The sequence below is a fragment of the Berghia stephanieae genome, chromosome 5 (genome assembly GCF_034508935.2).
Source record: "Berghia stephanieae isolate SIO BIC M18660-M18661 chromosome 5, UCSD_Bste_1.3, whole genome shotgun sequence".
In the NCBI taxonomy this organism is placed as follows: domain Eukaryota; kingdom Metazoa; phylum Mollusca; class Gastropoda; order Nudibranchia; family Aeolidiidae; genus Berghia; species Berghia stephanieae.
Window position 1 is genome coordinate 18,016,662 of NC_088364.1, and position 24,405 is coordinate 18,041,066.

The window sequence follows — 24,405 nt, forward strand, 5'->3', positions numbered from 1 at the left end:
CTATTTTTGTTAGATTGCTTGTTTTTTTGTTTCAGCGGTCTCTCATATAACCTCAATTGTGTTGGAAGAGACCTAAAGCAACAAACAAAAAAAAAAAAAAAGACTTATAGGTGATCCCAGACAAGTACATTAATGGTATGCTCTTGAATCTACATTTGATCCCTATTTGTTCCCAGTTCCCCTTTGTCTTCCTTTCTCTTGGGTGCTTTAATTGTAATTCTAGAACTTTCTACTATCTCATTTTCTTCCTTTTTGCTGGGGGTGATAAACCTAAATGTGTTGCAAGAGCCGTAAAACCCTTAAAAACAACAAAAAACATGTCTTGGAATTAGATTACTTAGTTTTGTCCTGGCTCTGGCTGGGAGGGAAACAGTTAAAAGAATAGTTAGTTTTGGGAGATGATGTGTTTTTTTTTTTTTACCTTGTAAATCATCTCTCTGTTATGCACTGTATTATTTTTCCTTTTCATATGTATGATTCGTAAACCATTGAGTGTGTTCCTCTTGGCGGGGACCTGTGCTTGTGTCTGGAGCCAATCCCCCTTTGTCTTGCTTGTTATTGGTTGCTTTAATTGTAATTCTAGAACTTTTTACTATCCCATTTTCTTATAACTTATATATGTTTTCCGAGTTGCTCTGTCTTGGAATGGGATTGCTTGGTTTTGTCCTGGCCCTTGTCGGACTTGGTAGCTGAAAGTACTGAAAGGGAAACAAATGTTTAGTGTCAGTTTTTGGGACATGATTTTTTCCCCTTGTAAATCATCTCTCTAATTATTATGTATTGTTAGTTATGCTTTCTCTTTGGATATATGCTGTAAACATTTGAGAGTATTCAAATTGGTGGGGTCATGTACTGGTGTCTGGATGAAACTTTCAGCTGATTTCAAACTAAGTACGGTGTGCTCTTGGAATCTACATCTGTTCCCTATTTGAACCAGTCCCTTTTATCTTTCTTTTTCTTGGGTACTTCTACTTATAATTCTATCATTTTTTCGCTATCCCATACTTCTTTCTTTTTATTGGCGCTGAAATTGCATACCTAAATGTGTCGTAAGCGCCGTAAAACCCTTAAAAACCAACAAATTACCTTTTGATAAATCTCATTTTCTTTTATACTGTTGTTGATAAATGACCCAAAAGCCCTACAGTGTGAAACCTCTAATAAATAACAAAGAAAAACAGACATAAAAGTAAAAGCGTCGCAACCATCGTTCTATAACTTCTATAACTAAACTTAGTTGCTCCTGCTGTAAAGCCATCAGAAAGCTTTGGAGTTGAGACGTGAGTCCGATAGGGACGCTTATTGTCACCCTTCTCCAAGGGGAGAAACAATGAAATCTAGTGAACATTCTGGACACAATTGGACGATCTTCATTTTGCTGATGACATTGTCCTCTTGTCTCAAAACCACAGATAGATACAGGACAACAGCTTCTAATGGTCTCACACTACTATGTTATGACGATATAGACCAGAATGCAAATTCATTACCGCACTCGTGCACCGTCGCAAACCCGCCCGGAAGATTCGTCAGAACGCACCGTTCAACTAGATGCTCTGCAGTTTCAGGTTCTTGCCCACAACGGGTACATGTTGAACAGGTGGCAAGTCCCCACTGATGTAGTGAGCGTGTTGTTAAACGGGTTCTCGACCGAAGCCGTTTGGCTGCCACCCAATGTCTCCTCTTGCTGGTGGAAAAACCTGGCAACTTCTCCAGTTTCAAGGAGTCGATATCCCCGCCCCCTCGAGGGATTGAATTCGTCCAAACCGACTTCCATCTCGTATATGCAGCTCTGTCCGAAGTTAGGGATATACGTACAAGGGTTGCCGGGACTTATTTCGTCTTGAAGCATGCGCACTGTCCAATATGCGCTTGAGAGGGGTATCCCCAGTCCATCTCTCTTTGATCTTATTAAGCCAGTTTGTAATCGACTCCCGCCGGACATTGAGGGGCTTGATTGCTGCCATTATCTTGCCCCATTCTCCAGGCGTTGTTACCAGCGTTCTTGATACTATGTGCATGGGCTTGCGAAGTTTCATATATACCTTATCAACTTTCTTGCTTTTACCCCACACTGGAGCGCAATACTCCGCGGTGGAATAGAACAGTGTCAGGGCGGACGTCCTCAGGAACGCTTGACTATCACCCCAGGATGATCCCGCCAACGTCCCCAGAAGACTGTTGACTGTTGCGTTTCTCTATCTTCCGGACAACTCCTTCGAGATGCACACAAAAGGTAAGGTTGCGGTCCAGCGCAATCCCCAGGTATGAACGACTTTCCTAGCTATAGTCTTAGCAAGCACATTACTCAAAATTACTCATAGAAACACATAGTTGATGATGTTAAACATTACTACCCAATCATAGTGAGTAGAGGCCTAGGACTTCATATAGATGTCGCTGGTAGAGGCCCATTTGAGAGGTGTTCATTTCTACTTGAAGAGTGTGGGGAACATAAACTGGCTTACGGACGGAGCTGTGACATTTAGGATTGCAAACCCTATGCATACTAAAGTTATCATACTAAAGAACGTTTAATTTGGGATTCAAAAGTGATCTAGCTAAAAAAAACAAACAAACTCCGCATCTTCTACACAGATGATTAAAATCATTTCTTCTTTATGAATCGGAAACGCGGAGAACAACGAAAACTATGCTCACTATGACACAGATATTTCTGAACTCATTAGAGTCGGATCTATATCATAAGGTGGCCAGAGAAGATAAGAAATGAAGAGCTGTGGTAGCAAATATGTACCAATCGAGCAGCAGATCCGACAGAGGAAGTGGGGCTGGATTGGGTATACACTTTGGAAGTCAGTTTCCATCATCACACGACGGGCACTCCTATGGAACTTGCAAGGCAAGACCAAAAATAAATATTACCTGAAGGTGCACAGCACAGATCGCGCGGGGATACACACACACACACACATACACGCACACACACACACACACACACACACACACACATACATTAAATAATATGTCCTGTTAATTATCTGAAAATGTTCCAAGACCGGAGGATCGATGGCTTGTTCATCAAGGATGAAGAGAAAAATAAAGTGAGTAAATGTGACTCATATATAAGGGAACAACACAAAACTAACAGTTTCCACATTTGACGAAATGTGATATTTTGTAAATTTACATATTTGTGTTTGTGTTTTTTGTCTCCTGACGAAGGCCAAGGGCCGTAACGTTGTTTGTTTTGTGTTGTTCCCTTATATATGAGTCACATCTACTCACTTTATTTTTATCTCCATTTTACTGGCTCATTTAGGCACTTGTCTTGTTCATCAAGGACAGCAGACGCCAAAATGCGTCACAATGAAAATCATTGGGATTATAGTGTTAAAAAATGTTAAGACCTCTTGGAATTTTTTTGTGCTTACATCAACTGTCTGTATTTATTTTTGAGGAAAGCCACAAATTTTTGAAATTTGAAAAGCTGCTTTGAAAAAAATTATGTGCGGTACTAAACTTTAAGTCCGTTCCTGATTTCCGATCATTATATTGTTGTCAGTAACTACGACATACGGGCTCTTATTAAGCTCGAATTCCTGTGTATCCCTCCATACTCCATATTGTTGTGGTTAGGAGGAAAGAAGTACTTTACAACGTTTGTAGTTGAATAATTAAAGGACAAATTTAAAAAGTTTTGTTCCATCTTCTCAGTTCCAATACTCAACTTGTAATGGCAGTGATTAAATATATTTTATAAACGATTCCGAGGGACTTAAAAGAAACTTTTCATCTGAAATGAGAATCGTAAAATTTGTTTTTATTGTCAGTCAGTCAGTGGTGAGATTGTTTTTGTAATAGTTGGGGATGAAACAAAAGCGTCCCTCCGAAGAAGAGGACTTTACTTAAAAATGATGGAGTTGTTTATTGAGACTTTGACGGGTACTGCTTTTGAACTTCGCGTTTCACCGTTTGAAACTATTATGTCTGTGAAAGCGAAGATTCAAAGGCTCGAAGGTTTGTGTGTTTTTATTTTCATTTTCACACTCATTTTATGGCCTTGGCCTATTTAAATTCTTTGTCTTTTATGTTCTCTCAAGCCTTTGTTTTGTTATTGTTTTTCTTATTTTTTCTTTTTCATTTACGATTTCCAATCTCAGTGGATTGCTGCATTGCATTCTTGATTCTCATTCACATTTTCCTTCTCAGACTCAGACTCAGATGGTTCAAAGTCTAGTAGTATAAAAACAATCAAATAAACAATTCAAGACTAGAAAACATAGTCGAGGTAGATAAAGGAAAAACTTTAAACCTGTTTTTAATCTTAAATTAAAACAGTTGGGCGTCTTAAATGGATATTATAGTTATAGCGTTAGTGTTGTCGAACTCTGCTAAATTATCACAATCAAAGAAACAAACTATAATGCTTTGTCATTATTATTATTCTCTTACTTGTGTCACTTTTTTCCCATTATTAGCTTACCTAGATTTGATCACAGACGAGGGTTACTAATGAGCATATACTTGTTGATCACTTTACTTTAAGAATTAAGATTAACTTTTTCATGTAAGCTCAAATTTGTTCAGCCTACTATATTTTCAATGTTTCGGAAAAAGTCATGATTACTTCAAAATTCCAAAATCATAATTAATCTCCACTGTATGTGAGAAAGAGAGACCTATTCTATTCTATGTAATCTATATGATAACAATAACATGCACCAATCCATTGAATTTCTAATTGAAGAATCTCACTGATAGATACGTTGCATGAATCAAAATCAAGTTATGAAGAATCTCTGATAAACGTTTTGATTGATACAGATTTTCTACTTGTAATGTATACCTGATGACATGATAACGATATCCATTTAAATTTATGTATATCCTTTGAAAAAGAATTATGGTTTGTAATATTCCTGTAATCTGTAAAAGTAGAAGTCTGGGTGGGGTTCCTGACCTCCCATAGTGGGCAGGGGGGTACATACTGTGTCTTCAATCCCCTTATAACTGTTTTCCAACATGCTTTCTGTCTTTGTCTTGGAATGAGATTACTTGGTTTTGTCCTGGCCCTGGCCGGAGTCCTAGCTCGGAGGGAAACAGTCAAATGCATAGTTATTGTTTTGGGAGATGATATTTTTTTCCTTGTAAATCATCTCTCTGTTATGTATTATTACATTCATTATTTTCAATGTATAATGTAAGCATTTGAGTGTATTCCTCTTTGTTGGATTTTGTGCTTGTGTCCGGATGAGACTTATAAGTGATCTCAAACTAAGTACATTGGTGGTATGCTCTTGGAATCTACACCTGATCCCTATTTGTTCCTAGTTCCCCTATGTCTTACTTTTTCTTGGGTGTTTATTGTAATTCTAGAACTTTTTACTATCACATTTTCTTCCTTTTTACTGGCGCTGATATAACCTAAATGTGTTGCAAGCGCCGTAAAACCGTTAAAAACAAACAACAAAACATAGAAGTAGATGTAAATGACGCTGTATAACAAATTAATGCGATAAATGGTAAGATGTTTTTCTGTCAATGTGTCATAAAAATTTATTTTGAGAGGACTACAAGATTTTCACTTCATACGAAAATTGACCATCATCAATCCTGGGTGAAAAACAGATTAATTTCTTTCCTCACTGTGATTGGTGCTGGATCTATTAATATTGATGTGAAGTACTCTTCAATTTACCAGGGTTTTAAAGAATGGATATGTGACCATCAAATTTGAACCCGACATCTATTTTAAAATGTTTTAAAAAGTGATGATTCATGATGTTGAAATCATGAACTGTGGGTTGCTTCCTATTTTTTCCTCCTTGGCATTATGAGTTTTATCAGACCCCCCTCTTCCTCCTCCTCCCCCTGAAAACCCAACAAATACAAGACAGATGCACCAGGACTCACTCCTCAATTTTTTTCGATTTTTAATTTTTATATCTAGGTATCCCAATATCGCACCAGCATTTAATATGGCAGTCGGTGGAATTGGAAGATGACTATTGCCTTCATGACTACAACATTCACACAGGGGCTACACTCAAACTAGTCTTGGCCATGAGAGGGGGGCCGATTAACACTAGAAGAAGTAAGTTGAATATCAAATTTATGCCAATCGTAAGGGCAGCTTAGACGGCATAGTCCTCTTTTAATTTTTTTACATTTCAAGTTTCTTTTTAACAAAACAATTTAATTTTTCTGCATTTTCACATATTGGAATATCTTCTTGCCAATCCTAACTAGAGCATTAATATAGTGCAATATCCACTAAAAGTGCTCAAAGCGCCCCTAGCCAACAGCAATGGGATGAGACATGACACATGTTAAGCAATATTAGAACTTTTCAGACAGAGGCAATGCTGTTATTGTCAGGTACCCATTTTACACCTGAGTACAACTATGCACCGATCAGAACGTGTCTCGAACCCTGGACCTTCTGATCTGAATGCGAGAGCCATACCACTAGACCACATAGCTGCCTATGTGGAGACAATTCATTCATTAATCAACTCATAGAGACAAGTCCAAACTGATTTTTATCCCCCTCTCTTTCCACTAAGTTTTCACAAATTTTCTTTTTTGGTCTATCTCCAAGTTTCCGATCAATTCGCCTTCACACTTTCTGTCCAAACTATAATTTTTAAAAATTCCCACTTCTGACAAAGAGAAGAGCATTTGATGGGTTTTGACAATTTCTTTTTTAAAAAATACAATTCATTTCTTCTATTTTATTATTTGTTTAGTGCTGTACCTGACCACAAGCGCTTCCTGGTATTGTCCATCAGCTTAGTATTTTCTGTCATTGTTTAAAAAAAGATTTATTTGACTTCACTTTTTATCCAGCAGTAATTGGGTTGCCAAATTTAACAGAAAATCTTGTGAAATTTTTCTGCAATAGGCTAGTGTCTGGTTTAGAGGGTAACAAGGAAATGTTACTGTCCATTTCAGTGGCAGGTTTGATGCAGACCTTGGCAATCATGATTTGTGATAAGGAAGAGGATGGTTGTTGACAATGGTTTTTAATAGCTGAGTTTATTTGTAGGGATACCATTTGGGGTACTGATAGCCCAGTTGGTAAGCACTTGCTACACACGCAGAGGGACTGGAATTGATCTTGGGTGAAGCTGAGCTTCCTGTCCACGCATCAATGCTTGGGTCTCTATTTAATGCTGTAGAAACTGCTCCATGGACCTCATGTGTCTGACTCTGAAAGACTATATGTTTTTTACCACAATAATCAATGGTAGAGCACTCGCCTTACATGCAAAGGGACTGTATTGATTCTGAGTGCAGTCGGGTTTATTTCCGTTATTTTTATAAAACACCCCTTTCCTCCCGCTTTCAGCCAGCAGTGATTGGGTAGCTTGGTCTGTTCGATTTGGTTGAAAGTATCTTGTCAATGACAAGTGCCTTATTTTTTTTTTTTTTTCAATGACTACTATGTTACTAGTGTGCATCTGTGTCAATATTGTATTGTTATAAATGTGTAACTAAATGACAAATTGCCACTTTTCGAGGACAATAAAGATATATTATTGTTATTTATTATTATTATTATTATTATTATTATTATTATTATATTATTATTATTATTATTATTATTATATTATTATTATTATTATTATTATTATTAAAGTGTTTACTACACTGTGTTTAATAGCACAAATACTGGAATAAACTCTGGTCAAATACTGAGATAAATTGTTTCCAAAGGACCATTTACTTTTTTAAAAACTCATTATTTTTAGATTTTTTTGGTCATTTGCGATGACATTTGATTATGAATTTTTCTTTTCTTCTGATTATAGTTCCTGTGGAGGATTCTGCCCTGAGGGAAATGGCAGAATACATGGAAGCCAATAGAGATGAAATCCTTGAGAAGTTACCAGGCAACAGTAATGTGACTTTGCTAGTCTTTCGTGAGGGTGACAAACTGAACTTTTTCCGTGTCGTTGATCCCAGACCAGAGGGCAGTTTGACACCTCTGTCGGAGGCTTTGTAGTAAGTTTTATAATACAACAAGGATTCCTTTGTGTTAAAACATTAAAGGCTGGTCAAGTGAAATTCTGAATTAGAGAGACAAAAGAAGTGATTAGTTCTTGTTCTGTGTGATAATTTTTATATGTTAAAAACTGTTTTTTTGTTTATCGTTGTTAAAAAGACATGCCCTTTAAAATAGCAACATTACATGATTTGTTTTCTTGGTTTATAAAACTGAAAAAGCAATCTACTCAGAATATTTGAAACTCAGAAAATGAAGAGAAAAAAAAATTCATTGTCATTGTTATTGGTTGTCATTTTTATTATTTTTTTCCTTCTTTGCCAGCCCTGCCTATAATGGACATGAGGAGGAGGAAGACGATGATGATGATAATGAGAGCACAGAGAAAACAGAGGAGAACAGTAAAATGAAGGAAAAAATGGACCAGTTGAGAATCAACATGGAAAAGGTCAATATAACAAAAAAGGTAAATAAATAATGAATATGAAGTGTGGGAGGTCACTCTTGCTGTCTTTTATCCCCTTATACCTGTATTCCCTTGTTATCTTGCTTTCTGTCCTTGACTGGGAGTGATTTTGCTCAAGCCCATGTTGGATGTCCTTAGTTGAGAAGCTTACCTACTTTTTTGTGTGTTCGTGTATGTGTATGTGTGTGTGTGTGTGTGGGGGGGGGCTTGTTAATCATTTTCCAGTTCGACATCTTAGCTTTGATATGTTAAAATAATTTTACAGTTAATGGCGTTTGTACCATGGTGATAAAAAATATAAAGTGAGTAGATGTGACTCATATATAAGGGAACAACACAAAACAAACAACGTTTCGGCCCTTGGCCTTCGTCAGGAGACAGTAAACAAAAACACAAACAAATATGTAAATTTACAAAATATCACCTTTGTAAATTTACATATTTGTTTGTGTTTTTGTTTACTGTCTCCTGACGAAGGCCAAGGGCCGAAACGTTGTTTGTTTTCTGTTGTTCCCTTATATATGAGTCACATCTACTCACTTTATATTTTTTATCACCATTTTACTGGCTCATTTAGGCACCTCTAGCTTTGGCGTTTGTACCACTATTGTTGAATGTCCTTGATTTGCTTATTATTTCTAAGGTTTAACATCTTATCACGACTGCCGTTTCTTTCTTAGTTATCAAGTCAGTTTCGCTCCTTATTTTTGGTCAGTAATTACTGACTTAGAATTATATCAAAACTATAAAAACTTATGGTGGTGTTTGTTTGGCTTTTTTTCCCACATCATTTCATTAAAAAATATATCCTTTTGTAAAATCTTCCATTACACCAGAAGAAACACAAGGTCCCATCACCTGGACACGGCCATGGCCCACACTCCTCCATTGCCAGAATGCGTTTACGTGGACTACCTAGTGCAGGTCGATCACCTTCTGGTACACTCAACAAAAATATGTGCTTGCCACCTGTGGGCCACACTTTTGTCAGTTCACAGGTGGAAGATGGCAATAGTTTATCTGGCGCTGCAAGTGCTGCAAATGCATTTACAGTTGCAGTCGATTCGCTCGCCCAAACAGCAGCGGCTGCTTCTGCTGATCCAGAGTCTTCCTTTGTGGCCATCGCTGCCAATTCTGGTGGTGTGCTGTCTGCTACCAGTGGAAAAAGCCCTCTTTTAGAGAAGAGTGGCTCAGCTGCTGCATGTACAGAAATCGGAACTGCCGATGATACTGGTGAGTCTGATACAACTACTGCTGTGATATCTGAAGAAGTCCCTGCAGCCGCTGCCGCTTCTACGACAACCACAACGGCAAGCTCGGCACCCAACACCAATGTTTTATCATCTCCTATAGTCCCACATCCACCTCCTGCAGGGATACGAAGAGATCTTTTACGTCTCTCCAGTTTATCCGAAACGCCCCACAACTTCACTGCTGCCTCAGCCTCTCGTCGTCGTGATCAAATCTCCATGTTGGAAACTCTAGAAGAGTCTGCCTATGCTGCTAAGACCTCCACCGACAATGTCGCTGGGTCAATGAACCGTGGTGAAAGTGCTAAAAACATTAGTAAAAGAAAAGGTGGGGATGGTGGTGGAGGAGATACGTACAAAAGATCTCCTATGTCGTCCAGGAAGGATTTTGTGTTTGACACCCTTCTCAGGCCCAGCACCACATCCCGTCGAAAAGAATTTGCCATCGAGAGCCTGACTAGCAGTGAGGCAAAGACAATGTCTGGGATCTTAAGGCAAGCGTCTATCGAGAAGATCGGGTCTTCACACATTGGCAGCATCGTTTCTAGTGCCAGCAAATCTCGGCTGAGTAATTACTGTAGTATGCAAGATGCTGGTCGGATATCTACTCCTGAAAGCAGACTAGTGGTGAGCTTCTTTTTTATTTTATTTGTGCACTATGGATGCTATTTTCAATGAATTGAAGAATAATCGTATCAATTGTATTATTTCCAGCTAGGCACAATTAGAGGATAGTAAATGTAGACTCTCTCTCTCTCTCTCTCTCTCTCTCTCTCTCTCTCTCTCTCTCTCTCTCTCTCTCTCTCTCTCTCTCTCTCTCTCTATCTCGCTCTCTCTCTCTTTCTCTCTCTCTCTCTCTCTCTCTCTCTCTCTCTCTCTCTCTCTCTCTCTCTCTCTCTCTCTCTTTCTCTCTCTCTCTCTCTTCATGCTATGTCTGCTATCCCCTCATATCTGTTTTCTGAGTTGCTTTCTGTCTTTGTCATGGAATGGAATTGTTTGGTGTTGTCCTGGCCTTTGCAGAGTCCGTAGCTGTGAGGGGAACAGTCAAATGTTTAGTGCAGTGGTCTCCATTTATAAGCACTCCACATACAGGCACAACCCGGATGTTAGCATGCTCAGGATGTGAAACAGAATTTTTACTATATAAACTTACCCCTTTATAAGCACGTCCACCAAAAAGGACTCCACTTATAAGCACGCACAATTGTCTGATCATTACTTAAAAATTACAAAAAAGAAGAGAAAATGAATAGATTACCAAAGATTGACTAACAGGGGTAACGACACAAACCCATTGTGCACAGCTCACTATTCTATCATTACTTCCCTTGCACAAAACAATTAACACCGCAGTGATGACACGGACAAAGCACGTCTGTCATAAAATCTTAAGTGATAACAATTGGCAGGTTTGGTAGCTCATTGAGAGGAGGGGGGGGGGGGGGGTTAGAGACGGGCACACAATCCACTTTTGGTGTCATTGGCTCAGAAACGGGGTAAGAGCTCACACCGCCACCATGCATGATTAATCATCGATCAAGAGACTCATTTTGATGACCACAGTTTGTTCATAGAAGTGTTCAGTGTGCTTACGATGTGAGGTATGAAGACAAGGTTTGCACCTGTACTATTTGTCTCTGACTTTCCTGATTTCACGTAATCATATGTTGACAAGTCTATACCTGCATTCTGCACCAATGGCCTCAAATGTTAAGCAATTAAAACCATCAGACTTTGTCTTCAACTTATTTGTCAAAACAGGGTCCGAGCCAGTTCATAGAAAAAGAGGATGATATAAGCAGGTGCATCAGCTCAAATGTCAAACAAGCAACAATAACAAGCTTATTTACCCCTCGTCTCACACCTACGGCGTAATACTATCGCATATTATGGTAGAAAAGATAGTTTATTTACCCTTTAAAAAGTTGCCTAAAAAGGAATAAAGCTTAAAAGATGGCTTTTTTAAACCAATTGCAGTTCAAAGCCACGAACCTGGTAGTACCATTATGTATAAATTTGGAAACCAAGAGGGAAAAGTTAGCTTTATATGAGCAAAAGAATCTGAATCAGCTAATAAGCATGATTTGGCTATAAGCATGCTCTGCTTGATTCCTGAGGACCGTGCTTATAAACAGAGACCCCCCTCTCTCTCTCTCTCTCTCTCTCTCTCTCTCTCTCTCTCTCTCTCTCTCTCTCTCTCTCTCTCTCTCTCTCTCTCTCTCTCTCTCTCTCTCTCTCTCTCTCTCTCTCTCCTTATCTTCCATTCAATTACTTCAGTAGTCCTTCCGATGGAGCCAGTTTTTATCCCGTTTTCTATAGTGTGAAATGGACAATATGAGTTGCTTGCTATCCTTTGGATAGGATGCTAGTCTATTGCAGAGTACTTGCCATCAGATCTAACAGATCCAGCTACCCAATCCTTGCTGGGTAGACAAGGGGGTCAGAAAAAAATTTCGACTGCACACAGGATTGATCTTGATCCCTTTGCATGTGGAGCAGTTGCTCCACCAACTGAGCTATCAGAAACCCTGTTCTCTTTCTTAACCTTGGTTAAATCCACGGTTTGTAGAGCAGTTTCTTTATAGGAACTAGAAATCACAAAAAGACATAAGAGTATAATTTTTTAGAACGATTGAAACAAAGGAACTAACTAGGTAGCAACAGTACTCTGATTGTAATATTGACCAACAACTCAGATGATTGACAAGATAAATGAGCTTTTTTTATATAGCGCAATATCCACTAAAAGATTTTAAAATTTGAAACTCGGAAACATGAATATTCCAAAAAATCATCTAAGCAATAAAATGTGTGATGGCCTGAGAAAAGATGCCACTAGGCGAATTTCTTTTGTTTTCAATGAATAACATAGATGGATAAATTCGTTTATTTTGAATAAAATATGATTAATTTTTTTCATTTATCTTTAATTATGTTAAGAAACATTTTTGTACACCATATTCAGAAAACCAAATAAAACAAACAAGAATAATGAGATAATGGCTTTGCAATGGTCTAAGACCCATCCATCTGCTCCATTCCGTGAACAAACAACTCATTTTCTAGTCAATCTTATGTTGTAGTTTTTTTTTCATGGAATGGAGCATTGAGAAGGTCTATCCATAAAAATAAAGCTATACTAAAAATTTCTTTAAAAAGTAGTCCTGCAGAGCATGCAATCCATTTAAACCAATAGTTTATTTTTGATTCCGTATCATTGAAATGGACACTAACAATTGCTTCTTCTCATTACATGGAGTGCTAGACCATATTGCAAAGTATTTTCTGCAGGATTTTGACAGACCAAGGTACCCAATCATTGCCTGGTTGTCAGAGAGGTCAGAAAAAAACAAACATAATAGAACAGCACCGGGGGCTGATAGCAAATGCTCTATCAACTGAACTATCAGGGCCCCAGTTGTATTCAATGGGACATCTGATTTTTATTTTTTCTGGGCCTCTGTCTACCCAGCAGCAATTGTGTTTGAAACCAATTTTAATTTGCAGTCTATTTATAGAATAGCATTCAGTGCTGATGGTTTTCCTCAGATCCGCGGAAATCAGCGATTTTGAAGTCAGAGGAGGATATTCCTCCTTTAAAACGAGAACGTTTCTCCCAATCAAATTTACTGGCTTTTAGAGCCTTGGTGTGTGGTGGAACAATGTGTGGTGGAACTTACTTACTTACTTATCCGAACCAGCGACCACCTGAGCTCTAGCCCTTCGGTCTTGTGCCATGACGTAGAAGTTAGACGTCTTTTGTAGTTGTTCCAGGTGACTATAAAGTGTGTTACTGATGCTTGGATTTGGTGGGAGGAATGTGCATCTCAGATCTTCAAGAGGTTGACATTCAAGCAAGTGGTGTGTTACTGTTTCATTGGGGTGTTGACATAGGGGGCAGGAGGGGGATGTGTCTTTTGTAATTTTGCTTAAATGGTTGTTGAGCGGTATGTGTTGTGTTCTTAGTTGAAAGATGATGCTTTGCTGGTGTCTTCTGAGCTTATTTAGGCAATCAGTCTTTACAGGAGTGGTCATATGGGAAAACATACATCTACCCGTGGTGCTCATTGCCCAACTGTTCATCCATTCTTCTCTCTTATTTGTTTTGATTATTTGTTTCGCTGTGTCTAAGGATACTGGAAATGATGGTTGTAAAAGTGTTGATCCGAGTCTGGCTAGTCTGTCTGCATTGTCATTTCCTGGTATATTTGAATGTCCCGGTATCCACTGGAGAGATAAGTCTACTCTGTGTGTTGTAAGGAATTCATCTAGTTGAGATCTTAAACTATTGAACGTTGAGGAGAGTTTATCTAAATCGAGAGCTTGGAGAACCGATTTGGAGTCTGTGAAGATGACAGTGTTTTGAAGTTTTGAAGGGTTTAGCTGGAAAACAGAAGAGAGGTGTCGCAGTGAGGCTTCTATTGCAACTGCCTCTGCCTCGTAGTTTGAGCAGGAGCTTCCGCAAGAATTGTGGATTTTATCACAGGTTTTATCTGGGTATTCTGCTACAAACCCATACCCAGCATTTTTAGTTCCTTTGTGGGCAGATCCATCTGTGTAAACATGTATCCAGTTGTCTGGGTATTCTTGTATTGTCTTCATTGCTAATGTTTGTATATCTGATTTGTTTTTATTTCTTGTTGTTTCTTCTATGAGGTTAGTCTTTATTTTTGGAAGTTTTAGTTCGGCGTATGGAGGTTTTTGACTGATTAAAATAGATTTTTCTCTGTTTTCTGGGAGTCTGTGTCTTTCATTCAAGTTGTTAGCAATGTGTAGCAGGGATTTTTGTTTTAATCTTGTTCTTGGTTTCCATTTCTCTGCCAGAATTCTGTTTGGATGGTTTTCCTCTTTTCGTTTGTATCTTTCAACCATTTCAAGCACTGCTGATTCTCTGCGAAGTCCAAGTGGTTCCACATTAGTATGTATTTCACATGCTGCTGTGGGTGTCGATCTCAGGGCACCGGAGATGAAGCGAAGGGCTTGGTTTTGTACTCTGTCCAATGTTTTGTGTGTGTTTTTACTACCTACATTTTGGAGGGCTAAATTGTAGTCCATGACGGAACGCACATAGCCTAAATAGAGTTGTCGAAGCGAGTTTTTGTCTGCTCCCCAATTAGTACTGGCTAGTCGTTTTAGTAACTGGAGTCTTCTTGTGGCTTTGATTTTTACATTCTGAGTGTGTTTGTTCAGAGATAGTTGTCTGTCTAACTGTATGCCCAAATATGTGGGGTTTTCTTCTTTCGTGAAGTCGATGGCCTTGGATGGAGAGTGTTATTTCTTTCTTGGAAACAGGATGGCTCTTAGTAAATATAGAGTAGACTGTTTTATTGCAATTTACTTTTAATTTCCATTTATCACAGAAGGTGTTTAAGCTTTCTAAATCTTCATTTATTCTATTGGAGGCTATTGGTAGGTGCTTTGTAGTATACCACATAACTAAATCGTCAGCATATAGGGCCTTTTCTGTCTGTAATACTTCTGGTAGATCATTTATAAAAATAAGAAAGAGAGTACAGCTGAGGCAGGATCCTTGTGGGAGACCTTCCTCTAATACTTCTCTGTTTGACAGTCCGTTATTAATTTTTGTTTGGATTGTTCTGTTACTGAGAAATTGTTTAATCCAGAAGTAGAGATTTCCATCAATTCCGTAGTCCATCATTTTTGATAACAACCCTTTCCTCCATACTTTGTCATAGGCCTGTTGGAGATCAACAAAAACCGCGACTGTATGTTTTCCATCTTGAAAGCCATCAATTATTTTTTGACTTAATCTAAACAATTGATCTTCTGTTCTTTGCCCTATCCTAAAGCCTGCCTGATATTTATTTAGTAGGCCACATGTCTCCAGCCACCAGTATAATCGGTTATTTACCATTCTCTCCGCGATCTTTCCAACACATGAGGTGAGAGATATTGGTCGGTAACTTTTCGTTTCGTCGGGTGGTTTATCTTTCTTTAAGATTGGAATTATAATAGCATTTTTCCATCCCCTTGGTACTATTCCTGTCTCCCATGTTAGATTTATAAGTTTGAGAAGCATCTGTTTACCTCTCACGCTAAGATGCAGGAGCATTTCATTGTGTATCTTATCTGGTCCAGGGGATTTCCTTAACTTGAGTTTTTTCATAGCTCTGTGAAGTTCTGACATGGTAAAGCCCTCTTTGAACAGATATGAGATAGCTTTTGGGGCCTTTTCTTGATGTTTAAGGTCTTTAATCAATTTTTTGTCCTTTTCACTTCTTTTTGATGCCTTGTTTACTGAAGCAAAATGTTTGTTGAAGATCATGGCTTTTTTTTGGTCATCTACGATTGTTCCTTCTGTAGTTTTCATGGGCTTTGGGTTGGTTTTCGGGGTTTCATTGTTAAGATTATTAAGTAAGGCCCATGCTTTTTTCCCATTTTGATTGAGGTCAATATTAGCGCATGTGTCTGCCCATTTCTTTCTTTTAGCGTTGTTAATAGTTCTTTTGACAATTGCCGATGCTTTATTGTACTCAATCTTGTTTTTAATGGTTTTGTTTTCCTCTAAGTTTTTCCTTGTTTCCTTTCTTGCATTTACTGCTTTTTCAATTTCTTTGCTCCAGAAGGGTTTGTAATTCTGTCGACTACCTCTTGGAATTCCTGCTTTTGCAGCTGCAAGAATGGCTTTGGTGAGGGCTTCGTTTAAATGTTCTACACTTGATGTATCTGTAATTTTTGGAAGCTGGTCATCTAATGTTGCTGTGAAAACATCCCAGTTTGCTTTCTTGAAATTCCATTTGGATTTCTGCTCAAATGTTTTCTTCTGTGTTTGAACTGTTATTTGTGTTAAAATTGGTTTATGGTCACTGCCTATTTCATCCAGGACTTTAATGTGACAAGAATTCAGAAGGTCAGAGGAGATGATGGTTAGATCGGGATGACTCAGGGACATATGAGCTCTGTGAAGAAGGGTCGGGACTGAGTCTGCATTTTGTAAAATGGTGAGGTTGGTTGTATTGCAAAGCTTTTCTAGTTCTTTTCCTGTGTTGTTTAAATTTTTGTATCCCCATAGTGGAGAGTGGCCATTGAAGTCACCAGCAATTATTGTGTTGTTGTATTGGGAACTGTTTTGATCTGTTAGGTTTATAGTACACCGTGGAGGGTTGTAAATGTTGTAAATGGTAAATTTCTTATTTAGGTGCCATAAGGTGACTTTCTGTACATCAGTTGAGTTCTGTGATGGTTTAGAAGTAACATCTCCCGTGATGTCATTTCTTATATAAGTAATAACACCACGGCAGTCGTCACATTTGCAGGTATAGTATGTATAACCAGCAATATATGGATCGCTATTTTTATACAGGGTTTCCTGAAGTAAAGCAATGTGAACTTCCTTTTCATTTAATAATTTCTTCAGCTCTGTCTTTTTATTCCTGATTCCACAAATGTTAATTTGTAAAATATTCAAATGTTTGTGGAATTTTTTTGTCCCAGTAGCTGACTTTTCGCGCAGATCAGCCTGGGTACTCACTGTCTGGCGCGGACCTTTTTCGAGGCGACGTCCGAGCTCGTATGCTTTCCTTTTGTTTGTCATGGCATGCTGGGGAGTCTCTGGTCTGTCTTCCCACCCTAACCTGTATTCCTTGTCAGCTGCATAACATCAGGAGTTGAGCTGCAGATGCATGTTCCTCATATAATTAATTTTTATAGGGTCTAGTCAAGTAGCCTTCATTTCGTCTTTCCCACAGTCTCTTTCATGATTGACGGTCGCCCATTCCCCGCCACCTACTGTTTCCTGGCTTGCAGTTATCTATTTCAGTTATTCTTTCTGCTTAAAGGGCCATATTTCATAAACAGAGGATCGTCACGTCCTGGGTCATTTGTGTCGATGAGAGATTCTGTGGGCCTAAAACAAAGGGATACCAGTCCTTTCCCCTAAAAATCTCAATTTTTTAAGAAGGATACATGATTACAATCAATCACAGATAGTCATACAGAAGACATGGGCCACAGGTCGACCAAAGAGGGAGTATAGAAGTGTTAAAGTTACAGCGCTAGGAAACAAGTATGAGCTATAGGGGTAGATTAAGAAAAGTAAGGACATACAGAGGACACCACACTACAGAATGAGTGTGAGGTGGGTGGGTGAGGAGCAGAGCGTGTACCACTCATCGGTGGGTTCTGTCTCCTGCACCTTAAGAGGAAGGGTCCCACCTACTCCCTAGCCCGGTTATACCGCCGGGGACTCGGTCGCGCCCATAACAAACTCAGTAGAAACGGGGAACACCACGGGAAGGTGCTGTTATGGACACAATAATGCATGAGAGGCCATATGCAATAATCTCTGTCAGACAGGATTACGCGGCAATCAATGCACCTGGAAATGAGAGGTGTTGGGTTCGAAATGCACATCAATTTCCTTTCAGCAAGCGGGACGTCCGGCCCAGACCTTGCAGCTCCCCGTGGTGGAACAATCAGGTGCATTTTCCCAACCTCCAGAAGTTAGAGTATCAATTATTATCATTTCAATTGCTCTAAATGGAGGTTAGTGCAGTAAAAAAGAGTTTTAAAGACAGTAGTTCAAAATTTTCCTCCTTTTTCCCTTTTTGTCATCATCAGGACTGATTATTATTCTTTGTTCAAGTGACGACCCTGGGATAAGTCCTTAACTTCCAAGCTTAGATTATTGTTGCTGGCTCTGATGTTAGTTTTAGATCCCCCAATGTAAAGCTGTGTGATAAATGATGATGATAATAATAATAATTGTGACTGTAATGATTAAATAGATGGTTTAATTGATAATTAACTTTTTTCTGTCAACCTCCAATAGTCTGCTCGACTCCAACGGGTTTCAGCCAGTGGCGAGCGTCATCGCATTTCTCCAACCCACCGTCTGCCTCCTGTCAAGGCCAAGAAGAAACAGAAGAGATGCTTCTTGTGTGGTAAAAAGACAGGTTTAGCCACCAGCTATCAATGCAGGTAAACAGCTCGAAACTTAGCTATTATTATTTTTTTCCCCTCATTTTGATAGTAAATACAACACAAGAAAGTAGAAAGAGAAATAACAAATTTGATTAAATTATTATAAGGGGAAAAAGTTGATTGCATAAGTGAGTCTCATACTCAAGGAAATTGTCTACATATTCAGGTATGTGAGGAATGACTTTTTTCAAATTTTGATTATTTCAGGTGTGGTAACAACTTCTGTGCAACCCACAGATATGCAGAGTCTCATAGTTGTACGTTTGATTACAAGACAGAAGGCCGTAAGTTGTTGGAGCAAAGCAACCCACTCGTCAGTGCTCCTAAGCTGCCAAAGATATAAACATTAAAATGCTCTAGTTGTGTGATATCAATCTCTTATGTAGACTTTATACCCTATATTTTATCGTCTCAGGGCTGTCACAATGCGAGTTGAAGTGGTATAATTTGGACCTTTTTGCTATCATGGCATTGAATTGATTTGTTGTTTTACTATGCATGCATGTGCAGAGGTGTTTTTTTGATGCTTTAAATGCTGTTGCTTCTTAACATACTTTGTCGAACAAATGATAAGCAACAAAACATATCAGTAGCATAATACGGTCTTTGCGAGTTTTTGGCATAGTAATGGGGAAAAGTTAGTAAAGGTATGTGAATATTTTTTATTTGTCTTGATATGGTGGGTTAATGATTACAGAATGGGCGTGTATTTTATTTTCGTTCATTGTGTAGAGCAATGGAGCACTTTTCTCAGTCTCCGCAAGCCACTTTGAAGTGACTAAGGCATCTCAGGGTGATCGAGGCATGTCAATCAAAAAGCACTGATTTAGTGACTTAATTTTCTCAATAATATTGAAAAATTTGGATCGTCTAAATCCAATATTATTAAGAGAATAATGTTGCAGAATCATTGAAAACAATTGATGTTTTATTTGACGACATGGCATAGTCACCCCAGTTTACAATAGCTCTACTCTAAGCAGTGGCTGTTTTTAGATGGATTGGTTTTGCGCATGGGTCAATTGCCAATAATTTGCTTGCATTGTAAATAAATGTTATGTTTTGTTGCTGAGAATGATAATTTGTGAAATAAGATGTTGTGTTCAGAGAAAAATAGTCTCAATTTAGTGAGGACCATGTCCCCTTAAGAATGGCATATTTCACCACTCAAAAAATGTCACTATCTGGCTGTATGATTGTAAAGGAATTAAGTGATGGAATAAAACAAAAACCACCTCACATATCTTAACCAAGGACTTAAGCTGAACTAATAGAGTGTTCTGATTGTGGTGGTTCAGGAAAGTTATATGATATAATTGTTATGGTGATGGCAGCAGGCTCTTATATAGTAATTACAATTTTTATTGTGTGGTTGTATAAGTGATTAAGTGCAGTGTGATGTCAATGTAAAAATGATGTGTGATATAATTTGACTTGTAAATATGATGTGGACTTGATGTAAATATGATGATAGATCTTTTACATAAGTAAGAATGATGTATTGTGTGTGGACTGATGTAAATAAGATGAAAAATTGATGTAAATATGATGGAAGGTGTGTAACGGGTGGAAAAATGATGTAAATATGATGAGTGGTGTGATATAGATGTGATGTGATAAATGGCAATGGTGTAAAATATATCGTGAAGATGATGATGTAAATATGATGTGACTGGTGAGATTGCTGTTGTTTTCTTTCTTTACCAATTATAACAAGTGATATACATCATGCATGAACCTTACACAGTGTTTTTTTTAAAATTAGAATTTGCAACGCTTTTTCACATCCAATTTTCTACGTTGTTGAAAGATCAGCTGAGCTGCTTTATAAAGACTGGCTTTTGGGAATTTTGAGATGAGATGAAAGAAAGATTAAATTACCAAACCGAGCTGAGGCCAAAATTATCACAAAGTAGAGGATCAAAGTATGCAACTGCAAGATAGGAGATTTGGCCTGACTGTTGCATACTTTGGGCAGGTCTGGAGTGTATGGTGGGCATTTTCTTCTCCTTCACCGCAATCCCACATGCCTGTTTCTCCTATTTTGAAATTCTTGAGCATGTGGTGTTTCAGGTGATTGCGTTCTGATCTTAGTCTGCCATAGTTCATTATGCTCTGTTAATTTTGTACAGCAGATTAGATAAACTATTTCGAGTAAGTCAAATTTATGAACAATTTTGAAATTGAAAAGACCTTTACACTGAAATATCTCAAAATGACATTTTCGGTTTTCAAGACTTTTGTAGTTTCCCTATTTTCTCCTAGTGGGAAAGGGAGTTTGAAGTTTTTGTTTTCTTGAAGGTTTAATGATCTCTTATAGGTTTGGAGAGGTTTTTGTCATTCCTCCTCCTTTGCCCTCCCGTCTCTCCCATGTGAAAGTGATTATTTTGTTTCTACGGCCTGTCAATTATTTTTATCATCCCATTATTATCACCCTTGCACCTTCGCAGGTAGTAGGAAGAATCCTTTAGTTTCGACAAACTCTTGTCTGATTTATTATTACCACTTGAAATGGTGAGATATTGACTTTTTTTTTTTTTTTTTTTTTATTGTGTGACTTTTTTTTTGTTTTGTTTTTTGTTTTTTGTTTGTTTGTTTTTTGTTATGAGAAGGAGGTCTTGAAACTTAAGAGAAAACAAACACATTTTCGTTATTTTCGATTTCAAAGAAAACTCTCTAACCCACAGGGAATCTCTGGATATGTTTTATCAAATGGTTTATGCGGAATTCTGAGTTGTTGTTGTTTTTTTCTTTAATCACAAACTTCGTTTTATGAAGTAATGGAAATGTCACGTGGGAAATGTATAAAAAATAATATGTTGTTTTTAAAAAAAATTAACTTACTTGTTTTAAAGCATAATTTTCATACTTAATATCAAATTTTTTAATAGTTTAAACAGGAAAAGAATTCTCGAAAAACAATTGTTAATTGAGTATCAAGTATTGACACAGCTTAGCTGTAATGCGGATTAGGTGACTCGGATTCGATTAGCAGTCTATTTTCTATATAATATGCTACCAGTAAATGATGTGAAGGACCCTTTGCATAATAGTGGTAGGGAGAAGCCAGGTCGCATGGGGGTAACATAATTTTAGAAATGTTTCTTTTTCCAACTTCCCTTGACTGAGTGCATAATTTGTTGCACCCACCTGCCTATTCACACAGAGCCAGAAAGGAGAACAAATGACACATATCTTTTATGAATTTTTAAACTGAGAATGTCTGGATTGATAGTCCATGTTATAAATGTTGTTCAGCCAAAACTCAATATATTTAAAATCTATGACCGTACACTTATCCTGTTATGCAGTAATGTTTAAGGATGAAATACACAACTCATGATAAATCTATGAAAATTATCACTTTGACTTGGAGTGCGATGGTATAAAATTGTGTGGTTTGTTTATTTGTGTGCGGTTTGAATACCTTGGTTTAAGTTTTAAAACACCAATATTATGTTTCCTTGTTTCTACCATTATCATCATATTATTTTTCATCCTTAGGTGTTACAAATTTTTAATATGTTTGAAAAATCATACTTTTGATTGATTTATTTATTTTAAAGATTTTTGTTTTTGTTTTTTTTTTGGCTTGTTTTGTTTTCATTGATTGGCAAGCGAGGTCTTCCATTTGATTTATCCATAATTTAGAATGTTGAAAAGCTTCATAATAGTACAGTGGATCTCGGATTCAACCTATTGGATACACGGATACCTCTGTTTGAACAAGGAACATTACAATCATTTTTAAACAAACAAAGACCAACAAAAGCTTGCTCTGAATATGGCATCCTGCATTTAATGAAATCTCAGCCACAACTGTAATGAGATTTAACCCACAATCCGAACGATCTCGCTTATTTCGATGTCCACTGTGTTCATATCGATGTTGAAATCTATAATTATCTACGGCACTGAGCATAAATTCTCTCCTCTTACTTGACCAAAGGCTTTGATCTTGCTTTGCAGACATTTGAGTAGTTTATCTGACAAGCACATGGGACGATGGATTGCTCTTTTTATCCATTTTCACACTTTGTTTGAACTGTTACCCTTTGTCTTACCTTTTCTTTAGTTTTATTTTGCTCATAGAGCACTGGAATCTGTAGAATGATTATATAAATCTCTTTATGATCTCATCATATTTCTTCTTCCTGGTTGATATGATCTAGAAGTGTTGCAATTACTGTTAAACTGTTGAAAGCAGCCAAGCAATGAGCTTTGTGGATACATCACTCTCATCTCATTTAGGTTCAATTCTTTTCTTCTTTAAACTTAAAAGATTATTTAGTGTTTTACGGTACCATACTAGAATAAGGCCAAACTTTTTTTTTAAAATGTCATGCACTCCAGCACGGTTCTTCGAACTCATTCGAATGTCCCAAATTTTTTCCTTATTATTCTTTGTTGTCATTCCATTCCTTCCTCGAACTAATGTTTACCTTAAACACGGTTTCCTCAAACTAATTTCACCCAGCCAATACCAAAAAATAGATAATTAAAGGTTGTTTTTTTAAAATGCTACTAGCGATTTCGACCACTGATTTACCGTGACAATGACAGTTACATATGTGTGTATCTATCTACACTACAGGTGTGTGTGTGTGTGTGTGTGTGTGTGTGTGTGTTTAAACAGTATGATACACACGCAGATACACACAGACACACACACACACACACTATGCTGCACCGCATAACCGACACCTCTCTGCTTATTCTTATCACTTCTCCATTCGTTCTAATTTCAATGCCATGGGCCGTGATTTGCTAATGGTTGGCTACGATGGTAAATTAATGATACATCAGCCCTACACCAAACCCATGTAACATGTCATGCATAAAGTTATCTCCCTCATCATATCAATACTGTAAATAAATAATAAAGTTAACTTTATTTGTCCTCAAGTGAAGATGTGTCTTAGGGTCTATTCCAAAGGAAGACTGGAATAATCCAGGTGTCAGCCGCAGTTCAGTGCTGCAAATTGAGCTAGGGAGAGGTGAATATATTCGAACTGGTATATTTTGGGTATGAAGCAAAGACCATACTGCTGAGCCACATTGCCGCCGCCCCCCCCCCCCCCCCCCCCCCCCCCCCCCCTTCTCAAGTCATTTTACAAGGCACGGTTTTCTCGAACTACAGTTTCCTCAAACTTTTTTTGCATGTCCCGAAGAGTTTGAGGGAACCTGCTGGAGTGTATTATTAAAGTGTTAAGTACCCCCATGTCTGCAATTGTTATGGCGAGAAGACTTGCTCAAGGCCACACAGCACAGCTCATGAAAAATCAGATACTTTTGGTTAACGAGGTGAAGACCATAGCACAAGAGCCATGCCTTGATCTACTTTAGACAATTTTCATTGAAAAAGAATTGCAAAAAAAAAAAAAGGCATTTGGTTTGTCTTAAAGCGATTGGCTTGATAGGAATTCAGTCTTGTAAAAAACTGCTGGGTCATATCATCTTAGAAACATTTTTCTTGGCACGTCAGCCAAAACTGTTGCATGTGCAGCAATAATAGTATTTGAACTGTCTTTTTAAAAAAATCTCCTTCCTTTTTCTGAACTATGATGTAACCCATAAAGTATTGCAAAGAAAAAACATGCTCTTCAATTTCAGACTGTTACATTTTTTTGATAGTCAACTCTGATAAATCTTGGTTTGGGTTCCTGACATCCCATGGTGGGGCAGGGAGGCACTTACTATGTCTTCTATCCCCTATATTTGTTTTCCAACATGCTTTCTGTCTTTGTCTTGGAATTAGATTACTTTTTGTCCTG

The 24,405-nt window shown here is 37.8% G+C and overlaps 1 protein-coding gene across 1 annotated transcript; it reads left to right on the top strand.

Moving 5' to 3' along the window:
• The first annotated feature begins 3,513 nt into the window (after positions 1-3,513).
• LOC144972531 (AN1-type zinc finger protein 4-like) lies at positions 3,514-23,538 on the top strand. The gene is made up of 7 exons (XM_078913853.1): positions 3,514-3,981; positions 5,915-6,058; positions 7,779-7,971; positions 8,297-8,438; positions 9,275-10,315; positions 18,480-18,628; positions 18,839-23,538. Exons 1-7 carry the CDS (start codon positions 3,876-3,878, stop codon positions 18,972-18,974), a joined length of 1,911 nt encoding a protein of 636 aa, XP_078769979.1. The 5' UTR covers positions 3,514-3,875; the 3' UTR covers positions 18,975-23,538.
• Positions 23,539-24,405: the final 867 nt, after the last annotated feature.